This window comes from Planococcus citri, chromosome 3 (genome assembly GCF_950023065.1).
Source record: "Planococcus citri chromosome 3, ihPlaCitr1.1, whole genome shotgun sequence".
NCBI classification, from domain to species: Eukaryota; Metazoa; Arthropoda; class Insecta; order Hemiptera; family Pseudococcidae; genus Planococcus; species Planococcus citri.
The window spans coordinates 60542654-60567070 of NC_088679.1; the positions used below are offsets into that span (position 1 = coordinate 60542654).

General features: G+C 32.4%; 2 protein-coding genes across 4 annotated transcripts in view; both read left to right on the top strand.

The window, feature by feature from the left end:
- Positions 1 to 4097: 4097 nt before the first annotated feature.
- LOC135841642 (very-long-chain (3R)-3-hydroxyacyl-CoA dehydratase 2-like) lies at positions 4098 to 7518 on the top strand. 2 transcript variants are annotated; one of them, XM_065358710.1, is made up of 6 exons: positions 4098 to 4243; positions 4418 to 4526; positions 5358 to 5478; positions 5550 to 5779; positions 7066 to 7235; positions 7333 to 7518. In XM_065358710.1, exons 2-6 carry the CDS (start codon positions 4441 to 4443, stop codon positions 7419 to 7421), a joined length of 696 nt encoding a protein of 231 aa, XP_065214782.1. In that variant the 5' UTR covers positions 4098 to 4243; positions 4418 to 4440; the 3' UTR covers positions 7422 to 7518. The 2 variants fall into 2 exon arrangements, with proteins under 2 accessions (XP_065214782.1, XP_065214781.1); XM_065358709.1 differs by having other exon boundaries at positions 4110 to 4273.
- A 5108-nt stretch (positions 7519 to 12626) lies between these two features.
- Positions 12627 to 24417, top strand: part of drpr (draper) — a 72436-nt gene continuing 60645 nt past the window's right edge. For both annotated transcript variants that reach the window (XM_065358728.1, XM_065358729.1), the window contains exon 1: positions 12627 to 12884. The gene's annotated coding sequence lies outside the window, so the exon portion shown is untranslated. The remainder of the gene's footprint in view (positions 12885 to 24417) is intronic.

A 24417-nucleotide genomic window follows, 5' to 3' on the forward strand; every position in this document is an offset into this window, starting at 1 on the left:
GTAATAAATTTTTTGAAATCCTCAAAGGTCTTCCTTGAGAAAATTGACTTAACGAGCCGAAAAATGAAGCCAATTCAACATATTTTTCTGTACACTTTGAACTTTGAGGCGACAGAGCTTTGAAACCATCTCGAGGACCCCATTATTTTATGGCTCTAAATTGTAGAGAAATTTGTCCCCTTTCCAACGGTAATAAATTTTTTGAAATCCTCAAAGGTCTTCCTTGAGAAAATTGACTTAACGAGCCGAAAAATGAAGCCAATTCAACATATTTTTCGTACACTTTGAACTTTGAGGCGACAGAGCTTTGAAACCATCTCGAGGACCCCATTATTTTATGGCTCTAAATTGTAGAGAAATTTGTCCCCTTTCCAACGGTAATAAATTTTTTGAAATCCTCAAAGGTCTTCCTTGAGAAAATTGACTTAACGAGCCAAAAAATGAAGCCAATTCAACATATTTTTCTGTACACTTTGAACTTTGAGGCGACAGAGCTTTGAAACCATCTCGAGGACCCCATTATTTTATGGCTCTAAATTGTAGAGAAATTTGTCCCCTTTCCAACGGTAATAAATTTTTTGAAATCCTCAAAGGTCTTCCTTGAGAAAATTGACTTAACGAGCTGAAAAATGTAGCCAATTCAACATATTTTCTGTACACTTTGAACTTTGAGGCGACAGAACTTTTAAACCATCTCGAGGACCCCATTATTTTATGGCTCTAAATTGTAGAGGATTTTGTCCTCTTTCCAACGGTACTACATTTTTTGAAATCCGCAAAGGCCTTCCTCGAGAAAAGTGACTTGACGAGCTGAAATGTAGAAGTAAACGGCATTGTTTACAGCTAGACTTGTAAGGTTTAGCCTACAAAACCAAGGGTTCAAGTATGCAACCTGAAATTCGCGTTTTGCCCTATACTCGAACTCTCGAGTCTCGATTTCAAAATTCAGGCTTGAGTTTTCGAGAGGTAGAGTCAAATTTTAAGCTTTAGGAGGAATTTTTGGATATCATGGACATCTATCTTTCAACCACATGACACTGACATGAAACATGACAAGATAGCACTTGCATAGACATACATCTGCACGTGCATTAGATTAAAGGTCAAGGACCATCTCGATATGTAGCATCCTAGATCCACTTTAGCTTACAAACATCGTCCGCTAACATTAAGAAAACATTTCTTTAAATAATCTCAATATTAAAAACAAAAATAGACAGAATACATCGAAAATTCATTCATCGTTCATCATAAATATTACAAGATTTGTACAAAATTCTAACACAATAAAATGAATTGAAATAATAAAATTCAACACGAAGATAGGTAGGAAGATGTACAAGTACAAGGATCAAGGAATGATCAAAATTACGTAGCCATTGCCAATCTAAATGCAATTTCCACCAAATTTTGAGGAGTCTTGTCTTCATAACAGATGTAGATTTCGCCTAGATGATCTTTATTAAATGCACGTCTGAAAAAACAAGAAAAAACCAATTGAATAAAGCTTACTTTTCAGGAAAATTACCAAATATGATTTCAATAGATAGGTATTTTTATCCTTACCCAACAACCCAATAAACAGTCGAATTATTTCTGTCATCTGGTTCATTGTACTCGAACAACATACCAAATTCTTCAACTGGCAAGCTGTTTCTGGAATTGGATATTTTCTGTAATTTTTTATCGATTAGTGTTGCCCATTTCACACTCTTAATATTTATTTATTTATTTCAGTTGTTTTGCTTTCATCTCACCCTCTAATGTTCTTTTCTTCATTTTGACTTTGAGGGAGCAAGCAAAGGTTTATTTTTAAAACTGTAGTTATTTAAAAAGGCTCTACTTAGGTAGAAATTAAATATTTTGATTTTCAAAAACTTTATACAGATGACAATTTTGTCATTTTTTTAAAACTTTTGAGGGGCTTTACATACAGGTACCAAACCAACCATCATGGGGGGGGGAAGGCTTCTTCTAAAAATGCAGTTATTTAGAAAGATTCTGCTGAGAAATGAAAAAAAAAATCAAAACATTTGCCAAGGCATCGATTTTTTATTTTTATGATTTTTTCCAAATTTGAGGGACTCCTGCTCCCTACAAGACCTCATTCGAAGGTCCAGCGAAGGTCCAGTGAAGGTTTTTTTCTGAAAAAGGAGATATTTATTGAAAGAGTATGATACGACAAATTACTCACTTTTTGAGAAAGAACATGCCGAACTTTTTGAGCACATAATCTAAAATTGTTTGAAGATCAAGAAAATGTGTAAAATTTTCAAGTTTGGGCAATTGGGCATATATAGGTAAGGTATTCATTTTATGTAGTAAAATTATAGGTATAGGTATAGCCGTATAGGTAAAATATAATGCACAGATCTGCATATTTCATTTCAACTGTAAATCACCGACCTAAATCAAAGTTCAACTTATTTTAGCTACGTTCTTTTCTCAATAGTTCCAATTTCAAAGCATCATTTTGAAAAAATACACAATTTAGGATAATACAATGAAACCTCATCAGACTGAACGAACTACAAAACGAGGATAAACTTCCAAAAATCATGTGAAACTTTTTTCATTAAAATTTCATCACTGTTTGGAAGCTGTTTGGTAATATTTTCAGCCATTCCAATGTTTTTTAATTTATTTTTTTTCTCAATTTAAATACTTAGGTAGGGTACTTGGATACTTAAATTTTTAACGCATTTTCATGCATTTTAGGCAACTACAATTATAATTTCAGCAGTTGTTGGACATTCTAGGAAAATGTTACTGGAATTTTATGTTTTTTTTTTGTAGGCTAATTTTTAGTTAGGTACGTATTTGTTTTTACATCGTTTTGATGCATTTATGATTATAATACACAAATTTTTTTCTACAATTTTACTAGAAATTCCAACACTTTTTCGCAATTTTCACTGCGGGTGTAATGTTTTTTTTTCTTTTTTCGAGTATATTCGTTGAAATTTCAAATTTGAGCAGTTTTTGGTCATTTTCAGTGATTTTGTCAATTTACGAGTATGTTGGAAAAACACCAAATAAAACAAATAATTGTTTTTCTTTTTTTTCTCCTAGTTTTTTTTTTTTTTTTTTTTTTTTTTAATAAAACGTTCCATCTTTTATCCACGGAGTCGCGAATGTCACGACGCAATCAAAGAAGTAACTACAGAAAGGCAATGATCCATTCAAAATAATATTTAGATTCAAATATCAAATATGAAGATACACATTTGACATTTTCACTCGGAAATTAATCTTTGCGGAGACAAAAAGTAAAAAAATAAAAGCCCAGTTCGTTCAATTGAGTACATATGCATATTTTTTTGATTTAAGTAGTAGTTCTATCATATGTAAGTATTTAAAGTTTAATTCGGTGTATGTTCCTTTTTCATGAATTCAACAATTTATTTTTGTATTTACAAATAAGTACCTTTACTTTTTGGCTTAGTAAGCAAGCAGTGAGCTACATTTAGGTAGGTAGGTATTTATGTGCTCATGAATCTATACAAGTATATATCGAATGCTATCGTATTGAAAACCGCTTAGCTTTAATTATTTAACTAGCTGCATAATCAGTTCATTATGTAAATATAAACTATGACTTCAATTCCTGTGTGGTTTAAAACCGCGACTATTGAATTTTTAATGCGCAATCGAAAGCTGAAAGTCAATCAAACTAAGCAAAAACCTACACTTAGCACTACCTATTAGAAAATGTCTTTTTATTTTATTTCTTCAAATAGGTATAAGGCTCATAAAAGTTTATTCTATGTATCCCAAAGGACAATAACAGCTTTTTAAAAATGGGATTTAAAAGTTGAGTACATACCTATACGAATAAGTAGAAATGAGAAAGGTGTACTCGTACGTATTTTGAAGATCTTGAAATCTCTTGAAGTTACGAGTACATTCGGTTTAAAATTGAAATAGATTACCATTAAGCTACTCTCACTCGTAAAAATGTCATTACCAAGAGTCCAAGTAGGTAACTGAAATTAACGCAGCAATTCAAGTCAAGGTTATTTATCCAAAAATTCTGACACAGGTTCATCGTGATTTTGAGGTTTTCCCTATTGCTATTTACCTTTTTGGCTGACGCCGAATTCAAGATATTAAATCAGAGTTGGCTTATGGTAGGTACTCGTTTGTTAATGACCGAATGTTGCGGTTGCAAGTGTGTTGTAGTGTTTGTACGTGTTTTCTCGATAAACTGGTTCCGTTATTCGGTATTGTCGGAAGCGAGCAGGTACGATAAATCCTAACGATTAGTTCTCAGGTACGAATACAATAGTAACTATGTACATTGGACAGCTTTCTAAATTAGAATAATGTGTTTTTAAAGTTAATAAATGTGTATTTCATAGTGTACCTGCCTAAATAAAACACAGTGTTTCTCTTTTTTTTTTTAATTTTAATTTAGGCTGACTTAGATTTCATAAAGATATGCCACCGAAACGAAATAGTAAATCCGAGCCCAGTGCACTTTTGAAGAAATATTTATTTTTTTATAATTTAATCCAATTAATAGGGTAAGTAAATTACAAATTTACGTTCAATTACCTAGTTTGTAGCGAGAATTCAAATAATTTTTAAAGATCGAAAATAAAAGGTAACTGGTGGTATTGACACATTCTTAAAACTGGTGGAATTTTTCCCGAATTGTACGTGATTCGGAATTATTAGCGTTCTTGGCGGTTTTATAAGTAAAAATTTATCATTAACTCGAGTCCAAAGTAAGAAAATGAATTTTTGGAAGAATGCACTTTTGAATACATATAAACCAATTGTACCGATATAAGTTTATCAGGAATTTAAATTTGGTCTGTATCATGACACTTGATTATATTGCGGCATCATAACGGTTTCTCGCAATAGGTATAGGTAGAGGTACCTATTTCTAAAGATGCAACTCCTAATAATATACCTATGAGAATATAGGTGTTTCATGTTGTTTCCTTTTGATGTTATTATTTCTAAGCTTACCTATTTCTTTTTTTTACAACCCATATAATTAATCCATAAATTTTTGGTAGATAATCAAAAAAAAGGTGCAATGAAAGTCTTGCTATTTTAATGTGAAACGTTCAATTGCAAATGTTATTTCTAAATTTAAATATTCTGCCTACTCGCCCCCCCCTCCAACCCATATTTAAATACTGTGATCGATTCATTTACGTATTATGAGCTGCCCAAAGCTTTTGATCATTCTCATGCCACTCAAAATTTATTTGTGGACAGCTGGACAAGTGAACACTCGTAACTCCTGTTCATGTCCTTGGTACATAGTTGGTTCCATACTTTCAAGCGTTATTTACTAGAATTTTATTACATTTTTTACAATACTTTTTAAATATTTACAGATGGTCTTACATCGCCTACTTATTCGTCACTTTTTACATCAACCAAGAATATCGTAAAGGAAAATTATGGAATTACGTTTTCATACCAGTTGTCACTTTCCAAGTAGCCGCAATATTAGAAGTGAGTAACGTGACATCGACGAATTGCGCATTAATTACCTTATAATTACCTACAAATGTTAAATGTTATAGATCATCCATGTGGCAGTAGGTTTCGTGAAAACCAGTATTATGATTACCACGATGCAAATATTATTTAGAATTCTGAATGCTTTCGGAGTTTTTAATTTACTGCCAGCCAATATTGATACGATTGCAGTTCCTATGACTTTATTTGCATGGTGTGGAGCTGAAATCACTAGATATGCTTTCCATATTTTCAAAGAATTGAATTTCGTACCTTACGTGGTTACTTGGTTAAGGTGAGTTTATTGCTGGTACCAACAATTTAAAAAAATGAACCAGTTTTTATTCAAGTTCCCTTTTCATAAATTGAAATTTGGCGTTTTAGCAAAATAATTTATTGCTGTTTAGGTACAATTTGCTTGTCAAAATAATAGCAGTGCCTATCTGTGGGGTCATTTCATGTCAACTCAGCCAAAAAAAGGCGATTTTGAAAGTCATGTCTTTCGATTTCATTCAAATTTTTTTTACAATATATACCCACCCAGTAAGTAAGAACCCCGCGATTATTTTGGTCTCAGCCCCTCAGAGGGCGGGTGGGGGGCTTCCATCATTTTCTTATTGTCTCGAGGTACTCAACTTCAACCGCTCACTCCTCCAAAACTATGATACTTTGATCAAAACTGATTTCACAGTTCGGAAGGACATTGCATTTAGAACTTTTTAAGAATTTTGAAATTTTCAAAAGTTGAAAGTTGAACTTTTAAATTGAAAGTTCAAATTTCAAAATGGCGCTGTAAGTGGGAGCTACCATTTAAAATTATGAAAAAATTCCCATAGATGTACCTTTTGATGTTTTTTCGAAATATTCAAGTTTAAAGATGGGATCTCTTAATGGAAAGGGAGCACCCCCACCCCCAATTTTGGGCGAAACTTTTGAAAAAAAATCTGGGACATGTGATACATCGAATTGTATGTTTTTGGTGACGCTGAATACGGATATGACGTCAGATTTTTGATAGGACCCCATTGATGGTCCCTAGCACCCCCCCAAGGGGGTAAAAGTTCAAAAAAGTGTTTTGTTCGTGCGACACATGGAATAGTATGTTTTTGGGGACGCTGAACACGAATATGACGTCAGATTTTTGATTGGACCTATCCACGGCCTCCAACAATTTTTTTGGACGTTTACATATCGATATTGGGGAAGGTTCTGGGGGCCATGGGTGAGGAAATTTGAGCGAAATCGAAAGACCTGACTCAAAAACGTTGGTTGAGTTGACATGGAATGACCCTGTGATTTAAAAATAAAAAATAAAAATTTGTTACTAATGGTTTAGGTTTTTTAAAATTATTATTATCTTTTTTTTAAAAAATAATTCTTTTGTTAAAATAAGACTTTGATTAGGGACATGGCATCAAAGTTTATAAAATTTTAGGGTACGTGTTTTGGTAGCTGATTCATTTTATTTGAAGTTTATATTACAAATTTCAATGATTATTACCTACACAAAAACAGTCATTAGTTATTAATAAATAGCCTGTAATGTTCACTTGTCTGATTTTTCTTTTTTTTTATTTCCAGATACTCAGCATTTATAGTCCTGATACCAATTGGTGTTGGTGGAGAATTACTCGGACAGTACATGATTCAATCACTTTATGCAAATAAGTGGACGTACAAAATCCCCAATGTCAACATTACCGTTGGATACAGACATTTCATAATTTTAATAATGCTAGTAACCTTACAAGGTATAATATTTTTTCTCAAAATAAATTTCAGCATCAACAAAGTATTATGCTTCAAATGCATAAATTAATCATTTTTTTCATGAACTTTTGTTTTCAGGGGTTGTAACTATGTACAGACATTTATTCCAGCAACGAAAAAAAGCTTTGGGAGGTGCTCCATCTACGACAAGAGTAAAATCTAAATAAATCATCGTTTTGAAGACATTTTTATATATTTATTTAATTAATTTATTATGTATAGGTAATATTTTGGGGTTAATGAATTATACGTGTTTGTTTTGTTGATTTTTTTTCCTTTCAAGTACTTTTATAATTAGCCTACTTTTAAACGTAGGTAGTCTACTTATGAATTTCAAGTGTTTTTGAGTAGATAGGTAGGTAGTTGTTATTTTGGAATGGTCAAAATTTAAATCTTGTGATATGTTAAGATAGGTAATGAGGGCTCATTTTATAATTTTATTTTTAGATACTTAAATCTTATATTTTTATCGATAATTGGACTGGCTTTTCCCTACTTTTCTTATTTATTTATTTATTTTTTTTTAAAGAAGATGATAATATACTTAATCATTAATTATCATAATCATTGATTGATGATTGGAGAATTATCTCTTCTGTATGAATCTATTCATGAACCACTCATCTTTCTTTTGAGTATACATGCCTGCACTCAACTACAAAAATAGGTACCTATATTTTAATGAGCATGGAAGCCATTTTGATTCTATATGTGGGCTGGCTTATCGTAAAATACACTAAATAATTAAGTATACTCAACTAATTTATCATTCTGAACAAATATGATTCTCTTCTGAATCTGAATTCGTCTTAAAATAAATTACCTATCAAAGAATTTAGGTAACTTTTACTCCAGTTAATGAGTGAAGTAGGCACTTGAGGTCATAGGGGAATCATTAACGTTGATTTAGAAATGAAAAATGCAAAGAAAACGATAAGGTACGCTTTCCACGGTACCGTTTAAAAAAATAATGAATACATTTTGAAAATGAGAACCAACTTCCAATTATTTTATCTAATTCATTATGGAGATTTCGTTGATTATTTTCCAAGACTGGTCGTTCTGGGAACTGGGAAAAAACCCTATTATCCTTTAAGGTATTTTTAGTGCGTTTGAGCCTGCAAAAAAACTTGGAGAGGAAAGTCATAAATTTTTCAGTCATAAACAGTAGAAAATGTGAAGAGTCCAGGGAAAGAACCAGGTAAGTCACTTTTTCAAACTTCTGAGTTACGGCGTTTTGAAGTATCAGAAGGCTCCAATTTTGTAGCGAATTTGAATTTCATCAAGGTAATGACTGGAAATACATCACACAACATCCCACAAACACAACTTGAGGCATTGTAGGAAAAAAATGAAGAGATGAGCCAGTCACGACTTGAAAAGTCACTGTTTTCGTGAAAAAATCAAGCAAAAAATCGAAAAATCAGTGTTTTGCAACAACTTGAATTCGATGAAAATCGATTATTATGATGACATAATGAAAAATTTTTGTATTCTAAATAGTTGACGATGTTGAAATTTTCTTCCTGTCGCCTCACATTTTGGTCTCGGCTCATTTTTCTCTTCTCCTCTTTTTTTTAAAGGACATTTTAACCACGAAAAATCGATTTTTTTCAAAACGTAAATGGACTACATTTTTCTACTCCTCAGTGTGAATTTAATTCAACCCTAAACTCATTTTTGAAAAAAAGTGACTTACCTGGTTCTTTCCGTGGACTCTTCATGTGTAATTGTAACTTAGGTATAGGTACTCTCTCCTCAAACAACATGAAAATGTCCAGTTAAAAAAAGTGTATTTTTGACATTCTACAACATTTTTTGAAAAACTTAAGCCCCCAAAATAGTAGGTACCTACTTTTCCTGCTAATGTCAAATTTAGGCCTCTAAACATGGTTTTAATTCAAATGTGACTACATTATGAGGTTTTAAGCTCAATTTTTTCATCACTTTGTGCGTCGATTTTTTGAAATTGGCAATAATGGCCAAAAATTTGACGTTCATTAAAATAAAATTGCTCATATACAGTTTTTTTGCTCAATTTTTTTTTCTATGTGCCAACTAGAATGAGTGGGAAAATATGAATTTTGAATATTTGGTCAAAGTGACCTCAAAAAAATTGTTCATAGGGGTATTTTAACCTGCTGGACAGAAATCCAGCGCTAATTTTTTGTAAAGTAAATTTTTAAACTACCTATCAGCAATTGGTTGGCAGAGTGCCAAGAGTGGTCTTGAGTATTGAATTCAGTGCATCAAGGAGGTTCAGAAACTCAAATCCCAACTTTTTAGAGGATGTTTAATGTACTGCACAGGTTATTTACCTAAAAGGTATGTACCTACATATTTGTATAAGCCAAAAGTGGCAAAAAAACCAAACACGATTTTTTTTTCAAAAATGACCCCACTTTGAGGACCACTGCTTCAGCCTCTTGAACGACTGAGAATTCAACATTTCTCGTACCTAGTCTCTCTCTCTTAAAGTAGGTAGTACACTTCTTCATCAATTTCGTCAAATTTCAGGATATAGATAAGTAGGTATTTTATTTACTTAGGTACACCTCTCTAATGTCTATATTTACATCTTACCTTACATTTGTATTTCTCAATTTCGTTTATTCAAAATAGTAAAGTTCTTTAACATGCTGAATGGCAAATAAATACAGAAATGTAAGAGAAGGGGGAGGGGTGGAAAACCAACAAAAAGTCTGAAATCAGCTATTTTAGGTAAATATCCTATATATTTTTATGCGTTCGAAAACGAAAGAAAAATCCCTCAAAAAGTTAGTTTTTTTTTGGATTTTTTACGATTTAAAATGAGGTCGACATTTTGACAAATGAATTACTCTAGCCCGCATCACTTTTAATTTCGGAGCAATAGCAGTTTGAAATTTTCTTTCGAGATTTCTGGCTAGAAAACAGTGCAAAAAAATCGAAAAAAAGTTCTGGATTGGCCAGTCTCTCTGTATACCACAGAGATTCCAAAAATTTGGCCAACATGGTGAAGAATTTAGGAATTTTTTGCGTGAAAAAAAAACGTTTTTTGATATGGGGGAGAGAGGAGAAGAATTGGCTGACCATTTTTGAGGTCTAAAATTATTTTTTGGCCCTCCAAAGATACCCTGTGAATATTTTCAAAATCTGAGCCAAATGCCAATTCACCTATCTTAACCAAGGTACCTTTTGGACAAGTTTTCTTTCAAATCTGAAAAATATTAGGTACCTACTACTTACCTGTATTAAAAGTGAGTAGATTGATTCTACACATACATATTTTTTTTTTCACATCCTAGAAAATAAACTAGTTGAGGCTTCTGCCCTCGCTCCGTTCGGTGCAAAAAAAAAATTAATAAGTGGATAGATAGATACCTACCTACATACAAAAAAATTTGAAGAAAATCTCAAAAATTCTCTTTACTGCAGTCAACGTTTTTTCTACAAGTTGTGGATGGCAAAGGTCTACTGAAAATTTTATTTGAAAACTCCCGAAATGCATTATAAATTTTTTTGATAATAATTGGAAGTTTTTAGACGAGTCAGTTGACAATTTTGAGATGTTTAACCCCCCCCCCTCCCTCCCCCAGAAATAATTCTTAGTCAAGTCCCCGTGGAAAACCGTCAAAACCCCTTACAAAAGGTGACTGGCTATGAGGCGTATCACTTGGATTTCATAAAACACCTTCTTTCTTGTGACGAGGCAACTTTTTTCAATTCTATAAAATATGTAGATTATTAATTCATTAGACAAACCATATTTTTATTTATTTTTATTCAATATGTTCGAATTCAGACTCGAAAAATTCTGCTACTTTTTCGAAATATTGATATCTAGAAAATAATAACTACCCCTACCTATCTATCGTTGCTCCTTAGAATTTCAATTAGGCAACCATATTTATACTAGGCCTTTCTCAAGGTGTTTTTTCACAAATGCCCCAACAAATTATATCCTGGGTAGTTGAAAAAAAAAATGCAAACATTAATATCGAGGAATCAATTTAATTCTCATATTCTCAATCGAAGTGTTGCACTTCAGGATTATTGAATCACTTTTGGTAGGTAGGTAGGTAGGTAGGTAGGTAGATAGGTAGGTAGGTAGGTAGGTAGGTAGGTAGGTAGGTAGGTAGGTAGGTAGGTAGGTAGGTAGGTAGGTAGGTAGGTAGGTACGTGATAGACTATGAGTAAATATGTATTGTAAGCAGGCCTGAGGCAGTTTTTTTTTTTTTTTTTTTTTTGAAAAAATTGAATAATTGTCAGGGTAATCTGTGTGCAATACGACCCCCTCCCTCTCATCAATTGAGTTTTTCGATTCATTTTTTTGAAAATAGCAAGGAAATTCTCATTTTTAAAAACTTTAGCGATTTCATAGAGCCTGAAATCTGCAGTTTATATGCTGCAAGTCTTGCTATAGGTACTTTGATAATTCTGTGTGATCTTTCTACAGAAAGAAAAACTATCTCGAATTCGAGAATGAAGGTTAAAGGAATCGAACGATAGATTTTCTTCAATTTTCATCAAATTTCTTCTTCTGTACAAAAAATTGAATGTTTTTTTTTTCGTTTTTGAAAAAAAAATTCACCAAGTACTTACAACTGTTAAGTTGAGCATAATTATATTTCTTTTTTTTACTCAAATTTTTTAATGTAGGTAGGTACCTATACTTAACACTTGAGCAGTTAAGCTCTGATGACCGACTCAATTTGCTCTAATTGAGTAGCACTCCTCCAAGTCCAAATTCCAAATCAATTAGATGCACCTTCGATTTCGACCCAATATCCAATGAAATTGCATCTTTTCAATCTCAACGTTCAAGGGCAGCCAACACCATTACCACTCAGTTTCATCTATCATTATTTCATCGAAGATCAGTTTTATGTCACCTACAATGGCTTCTGCTCAGTCTAGTCCTCTCGTCTAGAGCTGTCTGTCTAGTTTTTATTCTTCTTCAACAAAACAAGAAAAATAATAGAAAGAGACGAAGGAATGTTGACCAAGACCCACGATGGTGCAGTGTGGAAGAACCTCGTCGCTCCTTCTTCAATTTAATGCAGTACGTTAAGTACAAGTACGTTATTCAATTCAGTGTTGAATATAGTTGACTTTCTCCTTTCGATCACACATTTTGTGATTTTGATCGTTTGATTTCCATTTCAATTTTGCGAAGAAAAAATAATTTCGAAATAAATTCATCAAACTTTTTTTTTCAAAAGGAACAGACTCAAATAATCCCTCGATACGATCAAATTTACTTCATCAAACATCTCAGCAGGTAAAAAACCACTCAGGTGAGTAAACTTGAACACGAATGGAGGGATTTTTACGCCATTACTTGAACAACCTGAAATACGCGGAGCCAAAACGTTGCTTGATCGCGTTCCCTCCTTGTAATGTACGTTGTTGTGGTTGTCTGGGTTGTTCGTTCCAGGTGTTAGTGATTTTGTTATCCGTATTTTTTATTTAATTTTTTTTTGTTCAAGTGTTTTTAGAATAATATTTTAGTGATTTTAATTCAATTTTATACCGTGTTGTTAATATTTTTGTTTTGAAAATACCGCCGATATTATTTTAAACAACGTTTCATCCATTCTGTGTTTCGCAAGTCGTAACTTCCAGTACCTGATTTTTATTTTAAAATGGTAATGTTTGTTTTATACTTATCTTATTTTTAAATACACGTCACATTACTCGTTATTTGTATTTTGTAGCGATAATTTTAGTAAATTAAGAATTTATATACTCGTTATTTCAACGATTGAAAAGCAGAACTGGGTTTTTATAGCGAAAACCAACCAAAAAACACAAAATGCAATCGTCATGATTGTAATGGGTTTCTTGTATATATATTCAATATTCATTGCCAAACAACAGGTTGTGTTTGTAAAATATTTGGATTTTACGTTTGCTCGCAGGCTGCGTGATGAATTTCAACCCGAAAGCACTTTTTCCCTAATATTATGAGAATTTTCAAGAAAAAAATCGTTCTTGTAACTTCACATTTTAGAATAAAAAATTATCACTGAAATATAAAATACAGGTAGATAGTGACTTTGGGTGTTACTTCGGTTATTGTTTGTTCAACCATTTATAATATTTTGTATTTTGTGACGTAGATGTATGAGGTTTTTTCCCAATAACGCCAAAAATTGACTAATTATCTTCTTCAGGTTGGCAGGTTGGCTGGAATTGTGTTTTTAATTTGAAAAATGAATGTGTTTTTTCATTCAGAATGTCAACGTTTATTCGTTACATTAATTTATGATGTTTTTTCTCGGATAAAACATGATAAATGTAATCGTAGATATTGAGCTAATACCTAGATTTCATCGTTTATAAATTTTTATCAAAACTACGATACTAAAATAGTGCTGGAATGAGAGAAAGTACCATCTCAATCACATAAATAGGTACCGAGATACCGATGATTTGTTATCTTTATGGGTAAGTGTGTCACTTACCATACACTGGCGCAATAAAAAACCCAAGATGATTCTATGAGTAAAGTATCGAAATCTCGGTGTTGAGCAAACTTTTCCCTCTATCCATTTTCATCTACCCCTTTGAAGTTTGAACATAAGCTTACCAGATGTTGTAATCAGCTGACTCGTGTTTATGTTCTGATTCATCTCATCTCGACTGTATTGATTTTCTTCTCACCCTCATTTCGATTTGCATATTGCAGTTTGTTGTAGACGAGAAAAAGAATATGTACCTACTTACTTTGTGTACTTTTAATTACGATGGATAGGTAGGATTATACATATGTATCGATAATAGGTACTGCTACAATAAAGACATCCATTTGTTGGTATTCGTCGCTGTAATTTATTTCAATTTATTGTTAAACGAATACAGGGTATTTTTCTAACATCCATATCCATACAAGTCTTCATCGTTGTGATTATTTTTCACAACGTGAGTTACAAATTCAACGCGAAGCTGCGTACCGGGAGCTTTTTCCTCAATTGAAACATCCGGGTGTAATTTATATACGTTTATGTGGGTCTGGTTACTCATCTTTATTGTCAGAAGTATAAAGTATAATTTAAACGCAATTCTCAAGGGTTGTTATGTGAGCTGTGCCTTGTTTCATTTTCATTTTCACAGTGACTCTCGCTCGAGTTTGAGCTGCAATTTAGTCTTGTCTCGTGTACCTACCTACACTTCAATCTGCGTCAAGTGTTTAGTTTCTCGACTGCTTTTTAAACGATCATTTTTATTTTCTCTTGTTTTTTCCATCATAAGTCGTTTCGAAGCTCTCTTTTCGTTTAAATTAATCGTCGTTTCGTTACAATAGAATACGATGTTTTATACTGTTGGTATAATAATTGTAGGTACCTATCTTATTTGGTATATAGGTATTCTTCTTCTGTGATTTATGATTTTTTTTTACTTCTCTTTTTCGTTTATTTATTTTCATTAAACGATATCCGTATCTGATTTACAGTGACATGAACAAATCCGAATGAGGTATTTTATTGCTTTTATTGCTGTTTGTGTTTCTAATTTGACGCGTGTATCATGGGTTCGTTTATAGTAGTTATAGGCATCCGGCCAATACATCGGCTTCTTTCACTTTTACGTGAGATATGAGCACCTTGAGATGTGAATAGAAAAAAATATCCAGATATCGAGACAATTTCATAATTGTTAGGCATCGTGGTGAATATCTAATTCATGAGAGTATAGATTTTTTGTTTTCACAGTGCCTACTCGATTTTTTCCAAAATTGGATGGATGAGCGAGATTGAAAAAATATAACATTATGGTAGAAATCAAATTCATAATTTTTCGAATGTTTTTCTAAAATTAGCGGACTTGAGCCTGGAAGACCACTGATGGGTTCAATTACCTACACTAGGCAACGGCAAATTTGTGTTCGAGTTGAAAATGGGCTTATTCGATACTTTAGACACTGAAACAAAAATCACTCTCCTGACCACAAAAACAACTCTTTAAAATACTCATTACTCACTCTGTTTTTTTTTTTTTTTTTTTTTTTAGTGTCCAAACTATCGGTTAAACCTCTTTTTATCCCAAACACACCCCAAAAAAGTTCAAAATCGTTGACTAGTGTTATTAAACCCAGAAAGCGTTCAAAAACATAACATTAACGACATGCTACATGTCATTTTAAAGATTTTGGCATCGTAATCATGTTTGAGGGCACTGATAGGAGCAGGGGAGAATGGTGAAAAGCGAATGAATCGAAAAAATGAGTTAATTGTTATTCACCCTTTTCAAATTAGTCTCACACTCGATCATTATGCCATTTGATTTTTAAAAGTTTGTTTTTTCTTAAATTTTAATCAATTGGTAGTTTTATGGTTTTCCTCAGATGGGTTAAAATCTCATTTTGAGAATTAGTTTTGTTGAGAAAAGGACAAGGAAAGATTTTTACTGCAATTTTTAAATACCTTATCCTCAACAAAGTCTTAGTTTTCAAATCCTACGAGTATGAGTCTGAATCTTCTATGTATTCTCTCTAAAGCTCTGATACGATCAATGGTCGACAAGATATCAGTAAAAAAAAGTAGGTATTCCTACACAAAATTTTGCAAGTTTGAAATTTAAAAAAATTCAAAACATTGGTGAAAAAAAATCAATTACAGTTTTCTTTTGCCAATTTTATATGTATATCCACAATTCATCATCAATCATCATCATCATCATCAACATAATACTAGCAAGCGACTAGTGTGCCCTACCCTAGAGCCCTGCGCTGATGACGAAATGATCGGTCGCCGGCTATGGCAAGTAAGCAGCACTATGGCTGACAGCGGAGCCAATTCCAGCCAACGTGTTTGGCGCGGCTGCAAAAATTTTACTCGGCGGCGGCTCGGCTGGCTAAAAAACCGAAATTTTAAAGTCATTTTTTGTAAATTATAAAATCACCCCAAAATACGAATTTGTATGAAAAATTAAATTCAACTTCTCAATCTCAAAATAGAGATACGTATTCTTTTCCAAGCTGAGAAGAGAGACCATTTTTGATTTTTGTAGTGTATGGCAATACTAAAAAAATGTTTGCCACTTGAAAAAATCAAAATACTCAAAAAATCACCCTGAAATTTGCCGGTTGAGTGAGTTAAGCCGGCTTAGCCAAACAGGTTACTCGGTGGCCACTGAAGGAATTCTTGAAATGGTAGTGGTAGGGGGAAAAATGTTTGAAAAATTGGTGGCGGTGGTGGGGCAGGGCTGTAGTGTGCCCTCAATATTAACAACCACCACCCTATTGACAAAAGTTGTGTGTACAACATGCTGAAATGCATGCTTTTTTGCATATCACACGCATACTTACTTACGTGAATTTGGACTTTTTCAAAAAATCGCATGCTATTTAGCCAGTGAATAGCATGCTTAAAAGTAAACTAAAAGTATCTATGTACAAAAAATGCAGAAATTTTAGCAGAAAAATTGCTCATAACTCGCAGGCAATACTATCTAACAATTAATTGTGAATTTTAAGACATTCCAATAGATAATTTTTTCAGAAAAATTTAAAAAAAATTAAAAAATGTCCGCTGTGTGTGCGGTGATAGTTCCCCAGTCACTGCATTGTGCTGCCGCTTAACTCACTCAGCCACCTCGCAGCTTATTAGAATAGAGGTTATTTTTGCATAAATGTTATCATTTTTTGGACTTGGAAAAATTTTTACTCACTGGTGCACTTTAGAAAATACTTGGTTGCTAGATTGCTTCTGTTTAGAATGCGAAAATGAACATTTTTAAGACGATAATGCACGCTTTTACACCAGTCCAAAATCATGCATTGTTATGCATGCTTTTAACCATCGAGCAGTCGCATGCTATTTTTGGTGCACCCTGGTCAAAAGTATCGAAATACTGATTTTGAATATTTTCCGGCGCACCCTGGTCGAAAATTCCGAAATCAATCTTTTTCGGCGCACTCTAGTCGAAAGTACCAAAATTAATTTTTTTCAGTTCACCCAGGTCTAAAATACCAAAATCAATTTTTTTTGACCTATCCGAGTGGATAGTGTCTAAATGTTTACTGAAATCAAAATCAAGTTCAATTTGTGAAATGTAACTGGAATTTATTAATTTACAATTTTTTGGTACTTTTGACCAGGGTGCACCAGAAAGCGTTCAAAATCAGCATGTTGGTACTTTCAACCAGGGTGCGCCTGAAAATGTTTGAAATTGGACTCAATTCATATGTATTTGGTACTTTCAACCAGGGTGCGCTGGAAATCCCCTTGCGGAACTTTTGACCGATTTGCACCTACAGAAGGGTTAAGCATAATTTTGTCAATAGGGCACTCCTCTCTGTCGAGCTAGTGTGGCCACAGTCACAACTGAACCAACTATTTTCTGGACTGCATGAGTCCACCTTGTTGGAGATCTTCCTCTCCCTCGTGTTCTGGGGACCTTGCCAAAGAGAATCCCTTTTTCAATGTTTTCTAGTCCTCTTCTGGCTATGTGTCCAAAATAACTCATTATCCTGGTTTCACATATTATATTTAGCCTGGTTGTTTCTTGCAGTTGTTCCACAACTGATGCATTTGTTTGGTGCACAGTGTATGATATCTTCAACATCCTGCGCCATACCTACCCACATTTCAAATGCATCAATTTTATTCTTGTCCAGGTCTCCGCTCCATATAAGAAAACTGGAAAAACTAGCGTCCCGATTAGTCTCTTCCTCATTTTTATGGAGATTTTCCGGTTGGTGGTGGCTTTTCTTAACTGAGACATCGCGTCGCTGCTTTTTCAAGAGCTATTCTTCTTCTAATTTCCTTGGCTGATCCTACATCAGCATTCACAAGTGAACCCAAATAAATAAATGAGTTCACTTTTTCAAATTCATTCAGGGCTTCGGATTCTGGTAGGTATCTAGCTCTATCAACAACCATGACCTTCGTTTAACTGTGATACAAAATTCTGAAAAAATCCTGTCAAAAGGCTCATCTTTCCTTCCCTTGTCTTTTAAAGAAATAAGGTGCACCGGGGCAAGTCAGAATGATTTTTCACAATTTCAACTTTGACCAGCTGTTACTCCCCTTCTAATGAACCAATATGGATCAAATTTATTATGTAGGTTCCCATAAGGGTTCTTAACCTATGGTAAAAATTTGAGCGCGATTGACACAGTAGCTTTCGCTCAGTGGAATAAAATATAAACTGTCCTGACTTACCCCAATTGGGGGAAGTCAGAACAGGCTAAACTTTGCAGAGGTGTAGATCACAAACCGAGCGTCCTAGAAAAATTGCATAAAAACAAAATTGTAGAAAATTTAATTCTCTTTGAGAACACTCTCATCAGATTTTCACTAGGACGCACGGTTCGTCCGCTATATGCGAAAAACTAAGATATAGAAAGTCTGTATTTTAGACCAAATTCAAAATAAGTTCAAAACAACAACAAAATACAATTGAACCAAAGACATCTAAAATGAAACTGAATCGCGAAAATTTTTATGCCGTGATGAAGTAGAGGTAGTACCCTCAAGTCACCTTTAGTAGCACTTCGCCAGATATAAACCTCTAGGCGCTAGAGCAAGTTTTCTAACTTACCCCGAATTCCAACTTCCCCCAGTGCACCTTACTTAAAATTTTGGAGAAATCGAAATTCGCGATGAAGGCTCCAGAGTTTTGGAAATTGGTGAAATTCAGTTCGAGGGGGAATTGATATCAGTTTTAGAACAAATTTCCATCATTTTTACTGAATAAAAACAGAGGTAAGGGTACATTTTAAAAAAAGTATAAATTACTGAAAATAGTGATTTTTAAATTTTCAAAAATTCCTCAGAAATAAAAAAATTAATCTGGGCTGCTGAAATGAGGATATCATCCAGTGTTCAAAACTAAGTGTATAACAAATTTTTAATTTTTTTTTTGGGCAGCATTTTCGTTCAAATTTTATAATTTTATTTATCTATATTTTTGGTTCTTTATGCAGTTCTATCTCTCTTACCTAATAACTGATTTTTGGGATGAAAAAATTTCAAATTTTTCAACATTCATCACGTTTTGATTTGAATCTAGCTTTCTTACTCTAATTCATAATACTTTCATTTTTTCTCAGAGGGCTTTTGATGTTTTTCAGAAATGGATTAACTTGATTCTGAAATTATGCAATAAAAACAATAAATTTTTGAGAAAAAATAATAATCCTACGGGAAAAATTAAGAGAAACCGATGAGTGATGACTTCTAAACAGGGTTGTTGTGATCCGGATCACATCTGAGTGATCTGTATCCGTGATCCGGATCATTTTCTGCAGTAGGAATCGTGATCCGTGATCCGGATCATTATTCCACAAGGATTCGTGATCTATGATCCGATTCAAAATTTTCCGCAGATCATTTTTTCACGGATCCTTTTTTTTCACCAGTAATGCTGCATTGCTGCATGTTTTTGCTTTGAAAATTCGATTTTATTAAAAATTAATGGAGTTGAACTCAATTTGTTGGATATTGATGTAGGTAAAATCGACGTAATGTCATTAGTTTTTCGCTAGGATGCCTAGTTTTTGATTTTTTGACCAAAAAACCGCAAGTAAAACTTTTTGAAAATTATTTTTTGAAAAATTTGCACACTGTGTTTCATAAAAGTCAATCTGGAGGCGAAAGGAAGCGTCATACGAAAAAATTACACATGACCAAAATTGTAGAGAATTAAATTTCCAATCGACATGATCTCATTAGTTTTTCTCTAGGATGCTTAGTTTTTGATTTATTGACAAAAAACTAAAATTTTTTGAAATGTAAAAATTTCATTTTTCAATTTCTGCAAATTTTCAAGCTGAGGCTGACTTTTTCCCACCCCTGTATAATGTGTTATTGCAAATTTTTTGAAAATAAAATGGAGACTATTTCGTTTTTTCACGTTTTTGTTCAATCTTCAATTTAAAAAAAACAATTTAGTACCTAGTTCAATTTCCTTGAAATGATCCGAAAAACGATCCGTGAAATTTGATCCGGATCACTTTTTTCTGGAGTGATTCGTGATTCGTGATCCGGATCACAATTTCCCGGAAGATCTTTGATCCGTGATCCGGATCACAAATTTCTCAATGATTCGTGATCCGTGATTCGGATCAAATTTCCGTGATCCGCAACAACCCTGCTTCTAAACGAATAATCTTCAACGTAGCTGGAGCATGATTTGTTTGAGATATTTTGAATACAAATTAAAAAATAAACGAGTGTTCATTAAAATCATTTCAAGTACCTACATAATACAATTTTTGAAAAAACAAAAAACAGAATTATTAGTAAATCGTTTCTTTAAAATTTGAAAAAAAAAAATGTCCGACTGACTGAGAAACTGATTTTCCAAGACCCGCTCCCTTCCTTATCATCATGGGAAATTTTCTTATCGCTCATCTTTCTGTATCAAAATAATCTTATCTTCAAGAAAAAAATCAAAGTTAATTATCTAGTTTATAGGTGCCTATTTAAAGTCCTTGAATATCACACCTATCACACTAGCTGCGTACTTCAATGATTCGATAGATTATTAACTTATGTATATCCAATTATTTCGGTCCATAGTTCAGTATGTAGCGTTAACGTACCTACTTGTTGATAATTTGAAACCACAATTATGTTGTATTGGTAAATGGTAGGTCAGATAAATTACAGCTACTGAATCAAATATATAACGTTGCAAGTTTCTTGTTTGTATTTACAATATCACAGAGCAGAGCACTGCAATATTTTTCTTATCTAAGTATTTTTTTCTCACTATTATTGGACGAATGAACTGAAATGACATTGATTTTTATAAAAGTTCGTTTGTCTACAATACCTATTGAAAAAGTTCTTGAAAATCTGCCATCAATATAGTAACATGGAACAAAACGTCAATCGAAGTTCATCGTCATGATTGTTATAACTTACTTTCATGATATGGCTGATACGTATACTCAACTATGGACTGAATAATACCTACATTTATAAGAACATGATGACAATACAAAAACAATAACACAGATACCTATCGTTACCTTCATCGTCAGCAAAAATTATTAAATATTGCTGATTGGAGCTTTCATTGAAACCAATTTGCGTTCTAATTTATCGACAACGAAGCATTTAATCACTTGTGATAAATGTTTTGCATATGTAATTACAAATTGGTTTGGTTAATCATATTAAAAGATAAGAGAATATCAAAATTACGTCTCTCATTAACCCCCAACTTGATATACACAAATTGCAAGTAGATATTATAAGTTTTGGATGGTATCTACCTAAATACAAATATTTATGTTAAACCAATACACAAAATAATATCACCAAGTACCGCAGAGAAATTGGAAAATACGATTTGTTCCTCGTGTAGGTAGGTTAAAGATATACGTAAACGTATAGAAAGTTACAAGACGTCATCTTTTTTTCGGGTCGAACATCTCAACGCATATCGAAGCATAATTAATCGAGAGCGATTATATTAATATTAATTCGATGAAATTATATTTACTATAGAAAGCGCTGTTATTACATACGAGTAAATAAATTTTTTTTATATACGCGCAAAACGAAAAAATATCAACAATGACGAAAATCAGAATACGTGAGATGGATATGCGACGACGACGCTTTATTTTCTCTATAAATTTACGACGAGACGCTGCTTGCGCTTGGCGACTGATAAATTATTATATTATTTTATCCAAAGAAGAGACATATTCTGGTATATTTGGTTAAACCGACAGCGACGATGATGGCGACCAGGACCATTACCGTATATACCGTCGTGATGTAATTTTACCTCAAAAGACAATGAAGTTGCATATATTATGGAGACGTGTTCTCCCATCGTCGAGGAAGAGGCGAGCCAATTCTTTGTTTTTCAAATGACACAATATCGTATACTGCTATACATTGTGTCTGTCGTCGGTGTCGCGAATTAATTGAAACGTAACACCCAACAGTATCAAATTGGGTGAATTAACTACTGAAAAAAAGTGAAATTATAACGGACATTTTGCATGTTGTGTGTGAAGCTTCGATGCGTTGTGATTGATTTGGCAAATTAATCGAAACGATTTTTTTGCAACGAATTAATTAATCTGGATTTCTAGTTCATCTAATCGGATTAACTGAATGTAGTCTGAGACGAGCGTGAAAATTTGAAATTTTCCATCTCAAGATACTTACTGGTCTAGCTCAGGAAATTATTCGTTGAATAAAACTATAAAACTTAAATAATTGTACTTATGAAAATTCAAGTTGACTGAGAATGAGAGGATCGAGTCTATTGATCGAAAAATTTCTATTTTATTAAAAATATATTGAGAATTTTTCAATTCCAAAAACCAATACAAATATTATTTAGGGGTAGTTTTTAGAAACCACATTGATGGGTGAATTATAGCTCTTAATAAGGTGGTTTTGTCATTTTATGCTCAAATTCTGAGATTTCATCAACTTGTGGTTACTTTTATTTTTTTAATGCAATTTTTGTACAATTATGCTCATTTTTCTAGAACTAATAGCATCGATTTTTAGAGATTTTTATGCCGATTTTTGCTTTTTTTATGTTGGCTCGAGTAATTTTTGCAAAATTTCATTCTACTTTTTTTCAAGTAGTTATTTCATGAATTTTCTGCAATTTTTCACCATTTTTTTATGTTGTATGAATTTTTTGTATTTTACTCAATTTTTGGGATACTTTTTTATGATGTAATCAAGTTTTGTCATGCCTATTTTGTTTAATTTCACCCAAATTAAAACAATTTTTGATCATTTTTAGTAACTTTGTAAAGACTTCACGGTTTTTTTTTTTTTTTTCAACACAAAACTTCAAGTTATTTTTGCAGAATTTTATTTCGTTTTGATTGATAATATTACATACATCAATTTTTAGTCATTTTTAATTAATTTGGGCAATTTTTGTGGGGTTTTGTTCAAATTACATGACACTTTAATGAACTTCCAAATGTTTTCAGTTCAATTCTGCTACATTTCTGTGAAATTTCATAAATTTTTGGTACTTTTTCGTAACTTTTATGCTAATTTTACTATTTTTATGAAACGTTGAATATTTTTTGCGAAATTTTATTCGATGTTGATGTTATGTCATCAATTTTCCGTAGTCTCCAATAATTTTTTTGATGTGTTGGACATTTTTGGGATATCTTACTCAAATTTTGAGCTGTTTCGCCAATTTTTATTCACTTCAAAACTTAAATCACATTTCAACAAGTTTTGAAGCAATTTTTCTTTAATTTTATTCAAACTTTCACTGAATTTCATTAATTTTTTGGCAATTTCTGGTAAGTAATTTTTATGATGATTTTTTATGATGATTTCAGTTTTTTTTTTTTGAAACTTGGAGTACTTAACTTATGCAGAATTTCATTTTATAATTCGTGTTAATGATATTATACCATTTTTTAGTAATTTTCAAGTAATCTAGATGATTTTTCCAGTTTTTTTTTTCAAATTACCTATGTAACATGGTAACATATAAACGTCCAGAGGTTTTTGATTATTTTTATATGAATTTAACAAGTTGTAAAATAATGTTTTATGCAATTATTGCTTAGTTTAGCTTCATTTTATTGAAATTTCATAAGTTTTAGTACTTTTTTTTTTAGAGAGATTTTTAAGGTGATTTTTACTGTTTTTCTGATACATTGAGCAATTTTTGTAAAGTTTTATTCCGGTTTGATGTTATTTCATCAATTTTATGTGATTTTCAATTTTCATATATTTTTTGGTACCTTTTTGTACATTTTTAAAGTAATGTTTAGCTCAAATTTTGGGATATTTCATCTACTTTTAGCTGTTTTTAAACATCATCTCACAATTTTGAGGCAATTTTTGCCAGATTTTGTTCAAGTTTACTGAAATTTCATCAACTTTTGGTGATTTTCATTGATTTTTGTAATGATTAGTTAATCTGTGCCATTTTTGCCTGATTTTGTTCAAATCGAGTATGTGAGATGTTATGAACTTCCAGAATTTGTAATTGCTTTTTGTGTATAATTTCAATAAAATGAGATTTTATGCAATTTTTGTTCAATTTCTCGTAATCATTTTTATGCAAATCTTACTGTTTTTTTGTAATTGTAATTTTTGAAAAATTTAATATTTAATTTTACGTTATATGTACGTAATTTTTGGTAGTTTTTAAAATTTTCTTGATACTTTTGGGTGATATTTTACTCAAATACTATGTTTAATCAATTTACAG

Bases quoted from the DNA above. Each gene is read 5' to 3' on its own strand.
- LOC135841642 (XM_065358710.1), top strand. From the start codon at position 4,441: ATGCCACCGAAACGAAATAGTAAATCCGAGCCCAGTGCACTTTTGAAG. The intron at 4,527-5,357 runs GTAAGTAAATTA...AAATATTTACAG, and splicing joins AATTTAATCCAATTAATAGG to ATGGTCTTACATCGCCTACT. The intron at 5,780-7,065 runs GTGAGTTTATTG...TTTTATTTCCAG, and splicing joins TACGTGGTTACTTGGTTAAG to ATACTCAGCATTTATAGTCC.